This window comes from Pinus tabuliformis, chromosome 1_2 (genome assembly GCF_031772625.1).
Source record: "Pinus tabuliformis cultivar Carrire ecotype Pingquan chromosome 1_2, CPIR1, whole genome shotgun sequence".
Classification (NCBI taxonomy): Eukaryota; Viridiplantae; Streptophyta; class Pinopsida; order Pinales; family Pinaceae; genus Pinus; species Pinus tabuliformis.
Genome location: NC_142298.1, coordinates 1028097305 through 1028114414, shown reverse-complemented (window position 1 = coordinate 1028114414; position 17110 = coordinate 1028097305). Strand labels below are relative to the sequence as shown.

Here is a 17110-nt window from a genome sequence, read left to right as displayed (position 1 = left end):
TCCCAACACTACTTGACTTAGTGCATTCAGATATATGTTGGCCAATGTCTACAAAATCTCTGTAGGGATATGAGTACTTTGCGTCTTTTATCGATGATTTCTCTAGGAAGACTTGGATCTACTTCTTGAAGACCAAGAATGAGGTCTTCAGTCACTTTAGGAGTTTAAGGCTCTAGTTGATAATGCGACAGGCAAAAAGATCAAGACTCTTCGGTCAGACAATGGAGATGAGTACACGAGTAAGGAACTCCAGGAGTTCTATACTAGGGCAGGAATTAGGAGAGAGTGGACGGTTCCTTACAACCCACAACAAAACGAGGTTGCTGAGAGGAAGAACTGCTCGATTTTGGAGGCAGCAAAAGCTATGTTGTATGAACAGGATTTCCCTCGCTATTTATGGGCAGAGGGATGCAGTACAACAATTTATATAGTCTCACATAGAGCACTTGGAAAGATGACACTTAAGGAGGCATTCACAGGGAAAAGGCCAGATGCCAATTATTTCAAGATATTTGGCAGCCTAGCATATTGTCGCATTCCATGAGACACGTTCAAATTTGGATCATATTGCAGAGCAAGGCTATTTCGTTGGTTACAATGAAATCTCCAAGGCTTATCAAATATTTATTCCAGGGACCAGGTGGATGATTGTCAGGAAAGATGTCAAGTTCCTAGAGGGCAAAGCATAATCGAGGTCTAGAGATTTTGCAACAAATGATGATCAGAGTGAGTAGCCAGCAGAAGCTCTAAGAGTTGAGCAACAGGATCAGGGGCAACAGAGCATGAATACAGTCACAAGTACAAGCACAGGCTCAAGTGCAAGGGTTCCTGAGAGTTCGTTGAGCATGGAGCAACAAATCAGGGATATGCATCAAGAGGATATAAAAGGTGGATATTCCTAACTCTACTATTAGCAAGAGGAATCGTGAGGTTCAACAGACACTCAAGGATGCTAAGGAGTTTGTGGGGACTCATAGGATAGGCAAAAGAGAGTGGAGACAACTAGAGAGGTACACTGGCTACATGGAAATAGTTAGTTAGCTAGTTGATAGTGAGCCTTTCAGCTATCAAGAGTTTGCACAACAACAGGTGTAGCAGGGTGCAATGGTTGAGGAGTATTCCTCAATGATGCAGAACGATATATGGGAGGTAGTACCAAGACCGACAAACAAGGCGGTAGTTGGATCACGTTGGATCTATAAGATCAAGCACGATGCAAATGGCAGTAACGAGAAATACAATGCTAGGTTTGTGGCCAAGTGGTTCTTTTAGAAGGAGGGAATAGATTACGAGGAGACACTTTCTCTTGTGACCAATTATACTTCTATATGAGTCGTGATCCGTTTAGCAACACAGATGGGATGGCAGATCCATCAGATGAATGTCAAGACGACATTCCTGAATGGGAACTAGAGGAGGAAGTGTACATTGAACAACCGAAGGGATTTGTGGCACACAATGGAGAAACCCACGTGTGCAAGTTGAAGAGAGTTGTGTACGGGCTCAAGCAGGCTCCCAAGGCGTGGTATGAGCGCATCGATATACTTGCAGGGTATGGGCTTCGTCAAAGGTGAGGTGGACGTGAACCTCTACTACTTGGTGGTTGAGGGTGAGGTACTCATTCTTGTCTTGTACGTCGATGACTTGTTGCTTACAAGTTCATTGGTGCTCATAGAGGTGTGCAAGAGGGATCTTGTAGTTGAGTTTGAGATGAAGGACTTGGGACTCATGCACTATTTTATAAACATGGAGGTATGGCAGGCGGATGGTGAGATTTTCCTTGGACATACAAAATAGTGCATCGAGATCCTAAGGAGATTCAGGATGGGAGATTGTAGAGCCATGTCTACACCCAAGATCACTAATTGGAGGAAAATAGATGCATCTAGGGAGAAGCATGTGGATTCCACCTTGTACAGGCAGTTGATAGGCTCTCTCATATATTTGGTCAACACTAGGCCAAATATATCCTATGTAGTAAACTCTCTCGGTACATTCATGTTGGAACCAAAGAGAGTGCATTGGATGACAGCTAAACTTGTGCTGAGATATTTGTGCGACACTATTGAATATGGGATCAAGTATGCTTGAGGTGATGGTGTCAGATTGGTTGGATCTAGAATGTCTCCTCCAACCTCACTGTCTCTGCCCCTCTCTCACTGCTTCGATCTCATTGGCTCTCTCTCTGGCAATTGATTGCTGCTAGTCTGGAAATCGATTTGCTCATGAAATCAAACTGCTCAAGTGTTTTCTCCAAGTACCCATCGACTTCTTCTTATAATCCTTTGTTGAAACTTCAACGCCCAAGATTATATCTTAATCGAGGGCTAGGATTAACTTGAAGTCAATCCCTGAGAGTTTCTAGAAGATTCACACCTTAATTAATTTTGATTAATTAGTCATATTCCCTAAGTTTAGGCTTAGGAAATATTTAAAAACGACTAATAATCTAATTAATTCATTCCTAGGTGGAATTTCCAGAAATGATTCATGGGTTTTGGAGGTCTCATGTATTCTAGGCTCTCCACAAAATTTCGAGGCTAGAACACATCCGATGCTACAAAGACTAACACTCCCTCTTAGTGAGGAATGTGTTCTAGTTTTGCTGCCCCCTGTAGCACCACCTTGTCTCTGCATCATCTCCTATCACGTTGCTGATGTATGGCTACTGCTACCCACCAACTACTGCGCAACTCTGATACGTGCCGCTGCTGACCCTGCAAAATTGCTGTCAACACTGCATATGCACTGCAACTCCCTCTCCATTTGTTGTTGCTGCAACTGCAACATCTGCAACTGAAAAACATCCTAAATATTGAATCAGTTGTAGTTTGTGATTAGTATGATACATCTGTCACTGGAGTCTCTGACTGCTGCTAGTATTTACGCAGTCACTGAGGCATTTGTGCTACTGCTGACTCTGCACTGTGCCATCTGAATTGCTGCCAACTTTGCACTGCGCTATCCAATATCTGACTGCAACTAGACTCTGCATCTGTCACTCTGGCATCTGGCTGCATCTATTGCCACTGATCCATCCTGCTACAAACTGTTGTGGGCCTCGTAACAAGGTATTGATTCAAGAGGTGGACCTCCTCAAGAATCTTGCCCATCTGTAGTACTCTGTGGCTACAACACCAAGTCACCCCACTTGACTCCTAGGGGTATGTCAACAAACATGGCAAAGTCTTCCTCCAATCTGGAGTCTTCCTCCAGTTCTGCGCTAGCAACTGTTGCAAAACTACTACGTCTAGCTAGAGATTTGCTCTGCGAAAAACACTGGCTGCTCCCTCTGCCTTTGCAAACCCTTGATCTAGAGAGATCGAATTTTTCTATCCCTCTCGGAAAAATCGATTTCTCCTCAAGAATTCGATCTCTTCGCCAAGGTGACTGTGCTGCCTTTGAGGTTTCGAACTGCTGCCCCTCAATGAACAATGAAACTCCCTCTACCTTCGCCACTGAGCTCTCCGGCTGATCATCTGTGCTATGATACCATGTGAAAAATCAGAAACCTGATTCCTATTGCAGCAACTGGAAATAATTCTCCTTATTGTTAAATTAATTCTTAACAATTTATTTGTTGTTTGCTGCAGTAAATATTGAATCAATCACACTGCAACCTACACAAATAAACTGCGGAAGAAATCAACATTGGAAGAAATACTAGCACACACACATAAAATAACACAGTTATTTTTGGACAAATGTCCCCTGAAAAACCCAACTCAGGAAAACCGGTGCAACAGCTGAGGGTTTTATGATTAAGCAACAGTGAAATTGGAGTACAATAATCTGGATGTTGAACATTGGCAATCTTGCAGGGAAAATACTGGTACAAAAATCTTGAGAGAAGTTACCCTCACTCTGAGCAATCCCGACACTCAACAAATTTCTGAAAATCAAGTCGTCCTTCTAGCTTTGTGCAGCTACTGCATCACACCAACGTAGTCTGCTACATACCTTTGAGGTTTCAAACTGCTGCCCCTCAATGAACAATGAAACTCCCTCTACCTTCGCCACTGAGCTCTCCGGCTGATCATCTGTGCTATGATACCATGTGAAAAATCAGAAACCTGATTCCTATTGCAGCAACTGGAAATAATTCTCCTTATTGTTAAATTAATTATTAACAATTTATTTGTTGTTTGCTACAGTAAATATTGAATCAATCACACTACAACCTACACAAATAAACTGCGGAAGAAATCAACATTGGAAGAAATACTAGCACACACACATAAAATAAACGTAGTCGGCTACATACCTTTGAGGTTTCGAACTGCTGCCCTTCAATGAACAATGAAACTCCCTCTACCTTCGCCACTAAGCTCTCCGGTTGATCATCTGTGCTATGATACCATGTGAAAGATCAGAAACCTGATTCCTATTGCAGCAATTGGAAATAATTCTCCTTATTGTTAAATTAATTCTTAACAATTTATTTGTTGTTTGCTACAGTAAATATTGAATCAATCACACTGCAACCTACATAAATAAACTGCGGAAGAAATCAACATTGGAAGAAATACTAGCACACACACATAAAATAACACAGTTATTTTTGGACAAATGTCCCCTGAAAAACCCAACTCAGGAAAACCAGTGCAACAGCTGAGGGTTTTATGATTAAGAAACAATGAAATTGGAGTACAATAATTTGGATGTTGAACATTGGCAATCTTGCAGGGAAAATACTGGTACAAAAATCTTGAGAGAAGTTACCCTCACTCTGAGCAATCCCGACACTCAACAACTTTCTGAAAATCAAGTCGTCCTTCTAGCTTTGTGCAGCTACTGCATCACACCAACGTAGTCTGCTACATACTCTACTTAGATCAAGCCATCCAAACTTTTGCTAAGTGGGAAATTGGTCCTCCAACACTCTGGAAATGATTTTTTGCCTCTAGAACTGAAATCTAGCTTCACCCTAGCAAAATTGAACTTGCTTACTGAAGCTTCTATGCTACCTTTGTGCTGCTTCCTGGAGAAATCATTGCCTTTCTTTGCTCCAGCCTCACTGTCTCTACCCTTCTCTCACTGCTTCGATCTCACTAGCTCTCTCTCTGGCAACTGATTGATGCTACTCTGGAAATCAATCTGCTCATGAAAACGAATTGCTCAAGTGTTTTCTCAAAGTGCCCATCGACTTCTTTTATAATCCTCTGTTGAGACTTCAACGACTAAGATTAGATCTTAATCGATGGCTAGGATTAACTTGAAGTCAATCCGTGTGAGTTTTTAGAAGATTCACACCTTGATTAATTTTGATTAACTAGTCATATTCCCTAAGTTTAGACTTAGGAAATATTTAAAAACGATTAATAATCTAATTAAGTCATTTCTAGGTGAAATTTCCAAAAACGATTTATGGGTTTTGGAGATCTCTTGTATTCTAGCCTCTCCACAATATTTCGTGGCTAGAACACATCCAATGCTACAAAAACTAACAGGGAAAGTAGCAGTTATACTAACAAAGGCTTTAGGTAAGGCGAGATTCATCTTCTTTAAAGACAAGTTGGGTGTTATGCAGAACACCTTCCTTGCTAAGAGGGAGTGTTAGTTTATGTGGCTCAAACAGGTGTTATAGTCTCAAATGGTGCCTATGAGGCTAAGAAACACAATGGTTTGGTTTTTTCCAATAACCAGAAAAGGTCGCTAAGGAAAATGCCTTAATTAGAATTAATTAGTCAGTTTATTACTTTTCGTAAGTCTAAATTACAGAAATGGCTTAATTTATTGGAATTAAATGAGGTAAATCGATTTTCCTCTTGTGACTTCTAGAAAAGTAATGAGAAGAGCTCAAGATGATCGTAGCCATCGATTGAGATTAGATCATGGTCGTTGATTCGTCAACAAGAGATTACAAGAGGAAATCGATGGGGATTTGGAGATTACACCAAGACCCAAGTTTGTAGTGATAGCAAGGACGCAATCATAGTACAGGGGCGCACCAACAAATTGAGATCAACAGTGACTGGAGATAGGATTTTTGGAGGAGATTCATCACAACGATTATCAGAGTTTATAGGAGTTCAATTTTTCTACAAAGAGCTAAGTTGCAGGGAACGCTGGCAGGGGAGGAGTTTCCATACGGAAATGGAAACGAAATGCCGAAACGCGTACGGTACAGCCCAGAAACGCGTTTCTGGCTGTACTGGCACGTTTCTTGAGGTGGAAATGTGGCCAGTATGGCTGGAAACGCGTTTTTGGGCCGTATGACGCCGTTTCCACATGCAACTTGACTTTTTTTTTTATTAATTTGTCTTCTAATTTTTAATTAGGTTTTTCTAATGCCTTCTAGTTGCTTCTAGATGCCTGTCTAAAGTTATAAAAGTGAACTTTTTCCGTAGTGTTGATATGCAGTTCATCAGGAAGTTTGAAGCATATGCAGTTCATGGTAATGTTAAATTCTTAAAGTAAAAGTGATATCCTTTTACTTAAATTTTTAACATTACCATGAAATGACTCAGAAAGTGGTTTCGCCCTTATTGGATTTCATATGGAGAAAGTAGAATTTTAGATCTCACTCAAAATCCAGTAGACTTATCTGTTTTTCAGGATTTCAGGATTGGGGAGATTGCAATTTTTCCATTGGATTTTATCATGTACTAGGGTATGGAACTTGTATTTAATCAAGAGAACCAAGCCCTCTATGCAAGGGAGACTCCCAATAATCAAGAGCATGTAGGGTACTAGGGTATGAAACTTGTATTTAATCAAGAGCACTAAGGTCGTTCAACTATGTAGGAGGAGACTCCCAATCAAGCACAAGACAAGAAATTAGAAATTTCTCATGGCTGATTTTGGATATTTCTATTTTCATTATGTGATCATTCATGAGTAAATGTGATGTAAATTGAGAGACTTATAGTTTATGCTTTGACAATTGACAATTTTATCGTAATGTAATAAATTAAAATTTATCATAAATGCTTTATGATTGAACATATTTCTTAAATGTCCTAATATATATATATATATATATATATATATATTCATATTCGCGTTTCCCGTTTCCAAAATTTGGGGGGGTCACGTTTCGTACCCGTGCCTGTTTCAGAAACTCGTACCCGTTTCGTGCAACCTTGACAAAGAGTGGTCGATCTTCCAGTGGTGTGAATTGCTTCATAGAGGCCGAGTTGTCGAAGCAAGGAGATAGATTGCTAGAGAGATCAAGTTGCACAGGAAAGTCAAATTTTCTAGTTGAGGTCGAAATCTAGTGGAGGCCAAGTTCATTTTCCTAGCAGTGCAAGTTTTCGAGAGAGGGTCGAGTGCCAGGGCGGCATGTGTGACTAGTTCAAGACCTAGAGGGAGGATGAATTGATCATAGGGGGCCAAATTGCTTCCAAGAGGCTAGATCGACTTGCAAAAGTGACTGGGATAATTTTCCGGAGGTTTGCTAATTTAAGACAAATGATTTTAATTTCTCCATCGTAGTTTTTGTTGAAGAATCAATGAAACAACTCATCTGCAGAACTTGTTTTCCCCACAATGGGGTTTTTTTAAGGACATTTGTCCAAAAATATTGGTGTTCATTATTTGTGTGTGCGAAATAATTTTCTCAGTTCCTGTGGTTTATTTATTTTTTGTGAAGTTGTAGTAGTGTTTTATTTAGTATTTGCTGCAAATAAATTGCAGAAGACAAATAATCAATTGATAGGAGAATAATAACTAGTTGACTACAACAGTATTAAAATTCCACACATAATAGTAATGCAGTATTTATCAATATATGAAACTGTAATACTCTTTATTGAATACACTAGTAGTATCGAAAATAATCCAAGCAACAGTAGATTCCATAAGCAACCAATATAAAATAGGATTGATTCAACAGGTGATTAACAGACTTACAACTGTCAACGATCTCCCAATAGGGATATCAAATCAAATATGATTTCTACGCTACATATTGTAGTTAACACCTTGCTGCCAAAAAATCATATTGACACCCTTATTAACCTTTGTGTCCTCCTGATTGTGTCCCCTTTGGTCGATCCTGATCCGTATCCAATCCGGGGATCCGCAGATCCAACTACCTAGCCCCACAGATACAATAACATAGTTCCTGTGCCAATGATAGGTTGACGGCTAATTTCCTGAGGTAGTTGAGGGTTAAGAGACTATTTCTCAGGCTACGAGTGACCAAAGGGGACACGATCAGTGTTGAAGAATCTAGGGCATGGAAAGTTAATGAGATTCACCACCGCCTGCATCTCTAGCCCTCGCTGCCTCAAGAGAATGGGTTCGAGCCCTTTTTTGTCACAGAAAGGGAACCTTCAGCTCCTCTCTGCCTCAGAAAGGCAGTCTCTAACCCTCGTTGCCTAAGAAGAATGGTTCCCAACCGTTCACTGCCACAGAAAAGGAACCTTCAGCTCCTCCCTACCTCAAAAAGGAAGTCTTTAGCCCTCGCTTGCTCAGAAGAATGGTTCCCAGCCCTTCGATGCCACAGAAAGGGAACCTTAAGCTCCTCGCTGCCTTAGAAATTACTTTACCATCCCTTTTGTTGCCACAGATAGACAAACTTCAACCCTTTGCTGCCTCGAAAGATATATATCAGCCCAAAATCAGAGAGAATAACAATCTATGATGATCATAATGAGTCTCCCTTTTATAGATTTTCATTGGGGCTTTTCCCTCCTAAATTCAATTTTGAGTGACTTACAAGTTTCCGTTCATTTGCCCCAAATTTAACTTTTATTATCTAATGTTACCTAAGTAAATATTAAATAATAATTTCTCCCTTTTTTAAATGACTATGGTTAAATAGGCCACCCGATTCTCCTGTGGGCAATTAATTTGAAGAGGACATTACAGGCTTGTCATTAGGATATGGCAGACCACACCAAGAAGTAACCCTGATGGATGGCTTAATACCCTCAATAGTGAATCAAGTTCCCATTGGCAAGTGCCATCTTTTGACTTGCACAACAACAAAAGCTTAGACATAATACCTCTCAGAGTCTCAAATGTTGAACATATTTGGCCCTTTAGATTGTATTTCATTATATTGTAGAGGTCTTAAAAACATACTGACATTAATTATTTGGAAGCATCTTGCAATGCTCTTTCATAAGATATTTATGTATCTTGGCTGCAGAAGAGCATGCAGAACACTGTTGTATTTGTTTTCTCCCTGGTAACAAAGAGCAATTTCTTAAGATACTTTGAAGCCTAATTTTTTTTGGTGTATCTGTGCCATCTAATTATAATAATAGACATGTATTACATAGGGTGAGGCATAATGCATGAGAAGAGGAATTTGACAATTGTTCTTCTGCAGGGTTTTAATGCAACAATGACTGAACAAGTTGATGTGCCTGGAAGAAGAGGGAATGGCCAAATTAAAGAAATGAAGCTTGTTTTGCATCCTGAACTGAGAGAACCCCTTTCAATCCTCTGCAATGATCCAAAGACAACCATAGTTATTCTTAGTGGAAGTGAGAGGAGTATCTTAGATGAGGTACAAGGGAAGTTTGTTATCTTTTTCATAACTTTGCGGTGTCTCATCTTAAAATAAGTATTAGTGTCTAACTTGACATGTGCCAAATGACAGAATTTCAAAGATTTCAACGTGTGGTTGGCAGCAGAGAATGGCATGTTTCTTCGCCTCACATCAGGAGAGTGGATGAGTACGATGCCTGAGCATCTTAATATGGACTGGGTTGAAAGTGTTCAGGTCTGTTGTGGTTGTTCAAACTTGACAATCAAATTTTCCCAAACAGATTCTTATAAAAAGATGTGGGGTGATGGCACCCCAACTACATGTGTTTTCATTCTATTCTGCATTTCAGTACCCTGTGAAGACAAAATTAGCATGAAATTAAAAACCCTTGTTTTATACAGCTTGTTTTGGACTATTTCCGAGAAAGGACACCACGGTCATATGTTGAGGTCCGAGAAACATCACTAGTATGGAACTACAAATATGCAGGTATTTCTTCTGTGACTTAGTGGAAATCCATACTATTTTCTTTCGCAGCAGATTCTGTATAATATAAGTGCTGGTGTATCCATGGTGATCATGTTGATTTGGGGTTTCAGATGTTGAATTTGGAAGAGTTCAGGCACGGGATATGTTACAGCACTTGTGGACTGGTCCTATTTCAAATGCTGCTGTTGATGTTGTCCAGGGCAGCAGGTCAGTGGAGGTCCGTTCTGTTGGTGTTTCAAAGGTAAATGCTATATATGATGAGAATAAAAAACTAAAGATTTTCTAATATTTTTTTTCCTTGCAATATTAAGAGTCACATGATGGCATGATTTGGTGATTTAGAGAATTTGCTTAAGAAAAGACTGCTGAATTTTAATTAACCAGGAATGTTTCTGTTACTCCACATTTTGGCAGGGGGTAAACCTAGGGAATTTCGTCACTATCCCTTGTTATTTCTGAGTGTTGGATAGCCAAGGCATGCACTTGGTTTCATACATCTTGCTGTTTTAGGGCATTTGATGGCATGATGATTGCAGCACCCTAGTGCTTGAGGATGGCAATTGTTTTAACTTAGTTCAGATTATGGGGAATTTTCACAATTCCCAAATCTCAATACAGTTCACAATTATCAAGACAGCTCACGGCTCCCAAGCCTCTGGTCACATCATTGGAAGCATTTTGCGATATGCTCACTTGCACGGGTCACCTCTTGACATGCCATGTTCAAGATTCTTGGGTACTCTCTTCATCATGTTTAATGTTGTTCTTTACTTGTTTTTGGGGCCGACCTCTTTGGAGGACCTATCTTCTAGCCACTCTAGTTTTTGTAGCATTGGATGGTATTCTAGTCTCGAAACTTTGCGGAGAGGCTAAAACACAAGAGTTCTCCAAAACCGAAAAATTGTTTCTAGAAATTCCACCTGGAGATAGCTCAATTAAATTAATTGACCATCATTTAAATGTTTCATAAGTTTAACTTAGGAAAATTGGTTTATTAATACTAATTAATTAAGAAAGGTGAGAATTCTCTAGAAACTCACACGGATCGACTTGGAGATGATCTCAACCATTGATTAAGTTTTAATCTTGGCCGTTTGAGTCCAAACTGGAGATTATAAGAAGAGGTCAATGGGTAGATGGAGGAACACACAACAGAGAGCCAGCGATGCGAGTTCCTTGGGCAGTTTGAGCCAGAGATAGGACGCAGGGCTAGAGAGGGGTAGAGACAGTGGTCCGGAGGAAGTTTTCCAACTTCGAAGAGGCATAGAGAGGAGGCCGAATTATTTTCTCCGAGACGTAGCGTAGGGCCTGCACAGAGCCTCAAGGAGGCAGTTTGATTTAGCTGGAGTGGAGGTTGTTTCATGTTCCAGAGGCTGGGAAGATTTTCCAATAGGAAGGAGAGATCGTTCCTCAGTCAACAGCGAGCAGGACGACTTGAGTAGCAGCAAGTCTAGGCTGAGCGTATGACACACTGTGAATAAGTGATGCAGAGCCTGCGCAGAGGATTTGGACGACTTGCTTGGATTTGTCAGTTTGAGCCGACATTGCTCGGAGAAGACGGTAAATTCCCTCTTTTGATTTTGACAATATATCTCTTAGGTTAGATAGCCAGCTGGGCATCCAAATTTATTGTACTCGGAATTTCACTGTTATGTAATAATAAAACCCTTAGTTGTTGTATCAATTTTCGCACATTGGGTTTTTCCGAGGAGATATGTCCAAAAATAATTGTGTCAATTTTTTGTTGATTTTTGGTAGCATTGGATGTGCTCTAGCCATGAAAATTGGTGGAGAGGCTGAGGCACATGAGATCTCCAAGACCTAGAAATCGGTTGGAGAAATTCCACCCGTATGAAGAGATATTAAAATAATTAATATTTTTAATGGGTCCTTAAGTCTAAACTTAGGAAAATTAAAATATGAATGTGTATTAATATAAAATGGGTGAGAAAGTTCTAAGAGACGAGGATCAAGCCAGATCTAATCTTGGCCATTGATTAGGGCCTTAATCTTGGTCGTTGAATCGTCAACAGGAAAAGTATAAGAGGAGGCTTGAGGGTTAGTTGGAGACACACCAAGAGAGATCAATAATTCGATTTTCTGGGCCAAGATTTGCTGAGGAAATCAAGTGAGTGATCAGTTGCAGCGAGGGGCAGTTCAGTAAGGGATTTCGATCCAAGGCTAAAGAATACATATCAGAGAGGCAACAAAGTCCCAGAAGAGGCAGCGTAGAGCCTAGGAGGGTTGACGTAGAGGCTGAGGACGCCAGCGTAGAGGATGCAGAGGGCCAAAGAAGCTGATGGAGAGCCGTAAAGGCTGACGCAGAGAACACAATGAGCTTCAGACGCTGTGCTGAGGTGATTTAGTGGGACAGAATGAGAGCTGTTTGGTTGACGCAGAGCCAGAGAGGGTGACACAGTTCCAGAGGAGTGCGTGGAGCAGTGTTCGCTATGCAGCACACAGAACAGCCAGAGTCACTTTGGGATTGTTCATCCGGTTGCTGATCAACCAGAATATCTGTCTTCGGATAGAGGTATTGCTGCCAAGGATATTCTTTGAAGGGTGAGCTATTTCTGGCACCCTAGCTATATTCAGAATATGCTTAATAATAAAACCCTCTATATATTGCACCGATTTTCCGCATTGGGTTTTTCCAGGGACGATTGTCCAAAAATAACAGTGTCCCTTGTGTTGTCTCAGTTTATTTCAGTTGTTGATCTGCATATTTGTGAAGGTTGCTTTTGTGTTTAGTTCGATATTTATGTATATAAATAACTTGTTAATGCAAAGAACAAATAGGAGATAGTAAACCAGATATTGCAGTAGGGGTTTCTGAAGTGTTAGATTCATAAATTTTCACATGGTATCAGAGTGATTGCAAATCACATGAGGATTGAAGGCACTAGTGGAAGAAATTTGAGGATTTGCAATAGAGAAGCAGTTGTCCCAAGAGACATCATTGTTCCAACGCTGAAGAGCCAAGAGGAGGAGTGACGCAGAGGCTCACGCAAATCCTGCGTTAGCATCCTGAGCCAAGAGGAGAGCTAGCGCAAAGGCAGAAGGGGGGAAGATCAAGCCTACGTAGTGCCCGGTCATATTTCTCAGGCAGGAAGGACTGATGTCGAGGCTAGGAGGAGTTGATCTAGCTCTCACTGTGATTGTGCAGAGCCAGAAGGGCTTAGATTCTTTAGTTGTCGAGGTGAAGGGAGTTGTGCAGATTGCGATTTAAGGAGCTGGTGGGATGCTGTTTCTGTTTGTGCAAAACAGTTTCAAAGGAGATGGAACCAGATCCGACGGATTTCTAGCCAAGAAATCCAGATCCGTGTTGCAGCAGCAAAGGGGGATTGGAGAGGAGTGTTTCAACAGTTGGGAAGAGGATTTCCAAGAGGGAAGTTGAGACTCAGAGGGAGTCTAGAAGAGGAGCAGAGATGGCAGTGAACAGATTGAGGGATCAGGACAGATTGGATGGGGCTTCCAATTTTGTCATTTGGAGGCCAGGATCCTCGCAATCTTGGATAAACATCAAATCAAGGACTATGCCTTAAAAACTGTAGTTGTCCCAGTTGACCCTAATGCTAATGAGAAGTATGAGGAAGCCGAGGCGAAGGTGAAATGCATGATCCTAGACAGGGTCAAAGATTATGTCATACCACATATTGCTGAGAAGAACACAGCGAAGGAGATGTGGGAGGCGCTGACCACCTTATACCAAGGCTCTTTCGTGCAGCGGAAGATGTTGGAAAATTAGCTGAGGTCATATCATATGCAGAAAGGAAAGGAGATAGATCACTTCCTCCTCAGGTTGCAAGGAATTATGGACCAGCTTACTTCCATGGGGTCTACACTGGATCTAGAGTTTATGGTCATGATTGCTCTGAATGCAATCTCTGAGGATTGGGAGACGTTTGTCCAAAGCATTTTGGGCAGAGCGGCTCTCCCTAGTTGGGAGGAGATGTGGGCAACTCTTCGACAGGAAGAGATCAAGAGGTTGACTAAGGCGGGGGGTAGCAGTAAGGGAGTTCGAGTCAAGAAAGAGGAGGAGGCGGTGGCTATATCATCTGTGGGACAACAGGGGGTTCAGAAGAGGAAGAAGAAGGACATCTCCAAGGTCAAGTGCTTCAATTGTGGGGAGCTGGGACATTATTCATCTCAGTGCCCCGAGAAGAAAGGCAAGGGAGAAGCTTCTAACTCAAAGGCAGCTCCAATAAAGGTGAAGGATGTTGAGACTGATGACGATTGTGGCATGAGTGCTCATGCACCTCTAGAGAAGAGGTGGGGTGACATCGAGTTGTAGTTAGGAGGACTACATGCAGGGGCAGGATCCTTGAGGTACCCAAACTCTTGGATCACATCCGACTACAGGAGCCCTTAATGACAGTAGCATGATGACAGGTGTCGGGTGGAGCAAGGTGTGATGGAGAGGTAGCGCAGTGGATGTTGCAACAGTGTGAGAGGCACAAAGGTGTTTGCAACAGCGTAGTGGCAACAGAGGGAGCACAAGATAGCAATAGAGATGGCTTCAACATCACGAGGCTTCCAGACTGATCAGGATGTCAGTGATTGGGTGAAGTCAGTTACCTCTCGGTAACTGAGTTGCAGTGCAGCAGTTAGCAGTGGCAGTGTGATGGGCAACATGTTGAGAGGGAGTTGCAGTATAGATGTAGCAGTGGCAGTGGCAGTGTCATGGGTAGCAGTACAGGAAGTAGTAGTGTAGTGGATGTGAGGCAGCAGGCCAAGCATTAGCACAAGTACCAATGTGGAAGATCAATATGATGTTTTTATTGTGAAGCATTACTAGAGCACATTCTTCGCTAAGAGGGAGTGTTGATTTTTGGTAACATTGGATGTGCTCTAATGATAAAAATTGGTAGAGAGTCTAAGGCACATGAGATCTCCAAGGCCTAGAAATCGTTTGGAGAAATTCCACCAGATGAAGAGATATTAAAATAATTAATATTTTTAATGGGTCCCTAAGTTTAAACTTAGGAAAATTAAAATATGAATGTGTATAAATATAAAATGGGTGAGAAAGTTCTAAGAGATGAGGATCAAGCCAGATCTAATCTTGGCCGTTGATTAGGGCCTTAATCTCGGTCGTTGAATTGTCAACAGGAAAAGTATAAGAGGAGGCTTGAAGGTCAGTTGGAGACACACCAAGAGAGATCAAGAATTCAATTTTCTAGGGCAAGGTTTGCTGAGGAAATCAAGTGAGTGATCAGTTGCAACGAGGGGTAGTTCAACAAGGGATTTCGATCCAAGGCTGAAGGATACATATCAGAGAGGCAACAAAGTCCCAAAAGAGGCAGCGCAGAGCCTAGGAGGGTTGACATAGAGGCTGAGGAGGCCAGTGCAGAGGACGCAAAGGGCCAAAGACGCTGCCATAGAGGACACAGTGAGCTTCAGAGGTTGTGCTAAGGTGATTCAGTGGGACAGACTGAGAGCTGATTACCTAACACAGAACCAGAGAGGGTGACGCGGTTCCGAAGAGGGTGACACAGTTCCAAAGGAGTGCATGGAGGAGCTTTCGCTGTGCAGCGCAGGTACCAATGCAAAAGATTAGTATGATGTTTCTATGGTGAAGCATTCCTAGAGCACATTCCTCACTAAGAGGGAGTGTTGATTTTTGGTAACATCGGATGTGCTCTAGCCATGAAAATTGGTGGAGAGGCTAAGGCACATGAGATCTCCAAGACCCAAAAATCGTTTGTAGAAATTCCACCCAGACGAAGAGATATTAAAATAATTAATATTTTTAATGGGTCCCTAAGTCTAAACTTAGGAAAATTAAAATATTAATGTGTAGTAATATAAAATGGGTGAGAAAGTTCTAAGTGACGAGGATCAAGCCAGATCTAATCTTAGCCGTTGATTAGGGACTTAATGTCAGTCGTTGAATCGTCAAGAGGAAAAGTATAAGAGGAGGCTTGAGGGTTAGTTGGAGACACACCAAGAGAGATCAAGAAGTCGATTTTTTGGGGTAGGGTTTGCTGAGGAAATCGAGTAAGTGATCAGTTGCAGCGAGGGGCAGTTCAACAAGGGATTTCGATCCAAGGCTGAAGGATACATATCAAAGAGGCAGCAGAGTGTTGGAAGAGGCAGCGCAAAGCTTAGGTGGGCTAACGTAGAGGCAGCAAGGGTTGACGCAAAGGGTAAGGAGGCCAGCGTAGAGGACGTAGAGGGCCAAAGAAGCTGACGCAGAGGCCGTAGAGGCTGACGTAGAGGACATAGTGAGCTTCAAAGGCTGCTCTGAGGTGATTTAGTGGGACAAGCGGAGAGCTGATTGGCTGACGCAGAGCCAGAGAGGGTGACGCAGTTCCGAAAAGGGCGATGCAGTTCTAGAGGAGTGCATGGAGGAGCTTTCGCCGTGCAGCGCACAGAACAACCAGAGTTATTGTGGGATTGTTCATCCGGTTGCTGATCAATTGGAATATCTCTCTCCAGATAGAGGTATTACTGCCAATGAAATTCTCTGAAGGGTTAGCCATTTCAGGCACCCAAGTTGTATTTAGAATCTGCTTAATAATAAAACCCTCTATATGCTGCACTGGTTTTCCCACATTGGGTTTTTCTGAGAACGATTGTCCAAAAATAACGTTGCCCCTTGTGTTGTCTCAGTTTATTTGAGTTGTTGATCTGCATATTTGTGAAGGCTACATTTGTGTTTACTTTGATATTTATGTATTTAAATAAATTTTTAATGCAAAGAACAAATAGGAGATAGTAAACCAGATATTGTAGTAGGGGTTTCTGAAGTGTTAGATTCAGAAATTTTCACATTTTTTTTGTGTGTGTGTGTGCTAGCATTTCTCAGTTTCTAGCATTTTTATTTCCGTAGCGTTTATTTTATTTGATGAGGAAATTATAGTGTTGAATAATTCCTTTTTCTTTTTTTCTTTTTCTTTTATTTCTGTAAACAAAATAAATTGCATAATTAATTTATCAATTAGAAGAATTATTTCCAGTTGTTGCATTTCAAGCGAATTTTGACATGGAATCAGAGCATATTTGATGGACAAGAGGTTTAGCGTTGGAAGAGGAAAATTTCGCTGTTCAGATGGAGCAACATGTTGAAATTTTCTGGGGTTGCGCAGTGCCTAGCTAGGCAGTGAAAATTGCTGGACAAGGTTCGATTTTCCAGTGGAAGTAGGCAGGAAAGTTTGATTTGTTCAAGGAAGT

General features: G+C 41.4%; 1 protein-coding gene across 3 annotated transcripts in view; it reads left to right on the top strand.

Moving 5' to 3' along the window:
- Positions 1-17110, top strand: part of LOC149209632 (alpha,alpha-trehalose-phosphate synthase [UDP-forming] 1-like) — a 232362-nt gene that overhangs the window by 203490 nt on the left and 11762 nt on the right. For 2 of the 3 annotated variants that reach the window (XM_089396422.1, XM_089396423.1), the window contains exons 12-15: positions 9284-9463; positions 9557-9679; positions 9847-9934; positions 10045-10175. The exons of the other annotated variant lie outside the window; for it this stretch is intronic. In XM_089396422.1, the coding sequence (XP_089252548.1) occupies positions 9284-9463; positions 9557-9679; positions 9847-9934; positions 10045-10175 (522 nt within the window). The remainder of the gene's footprint in view (positions 1-9283; positions 9464-9556; positions 9680-9846; positions 9935-10044; positions 10176-17110) is intronic. 3 annotated transcript variants of the gene reach the window in all.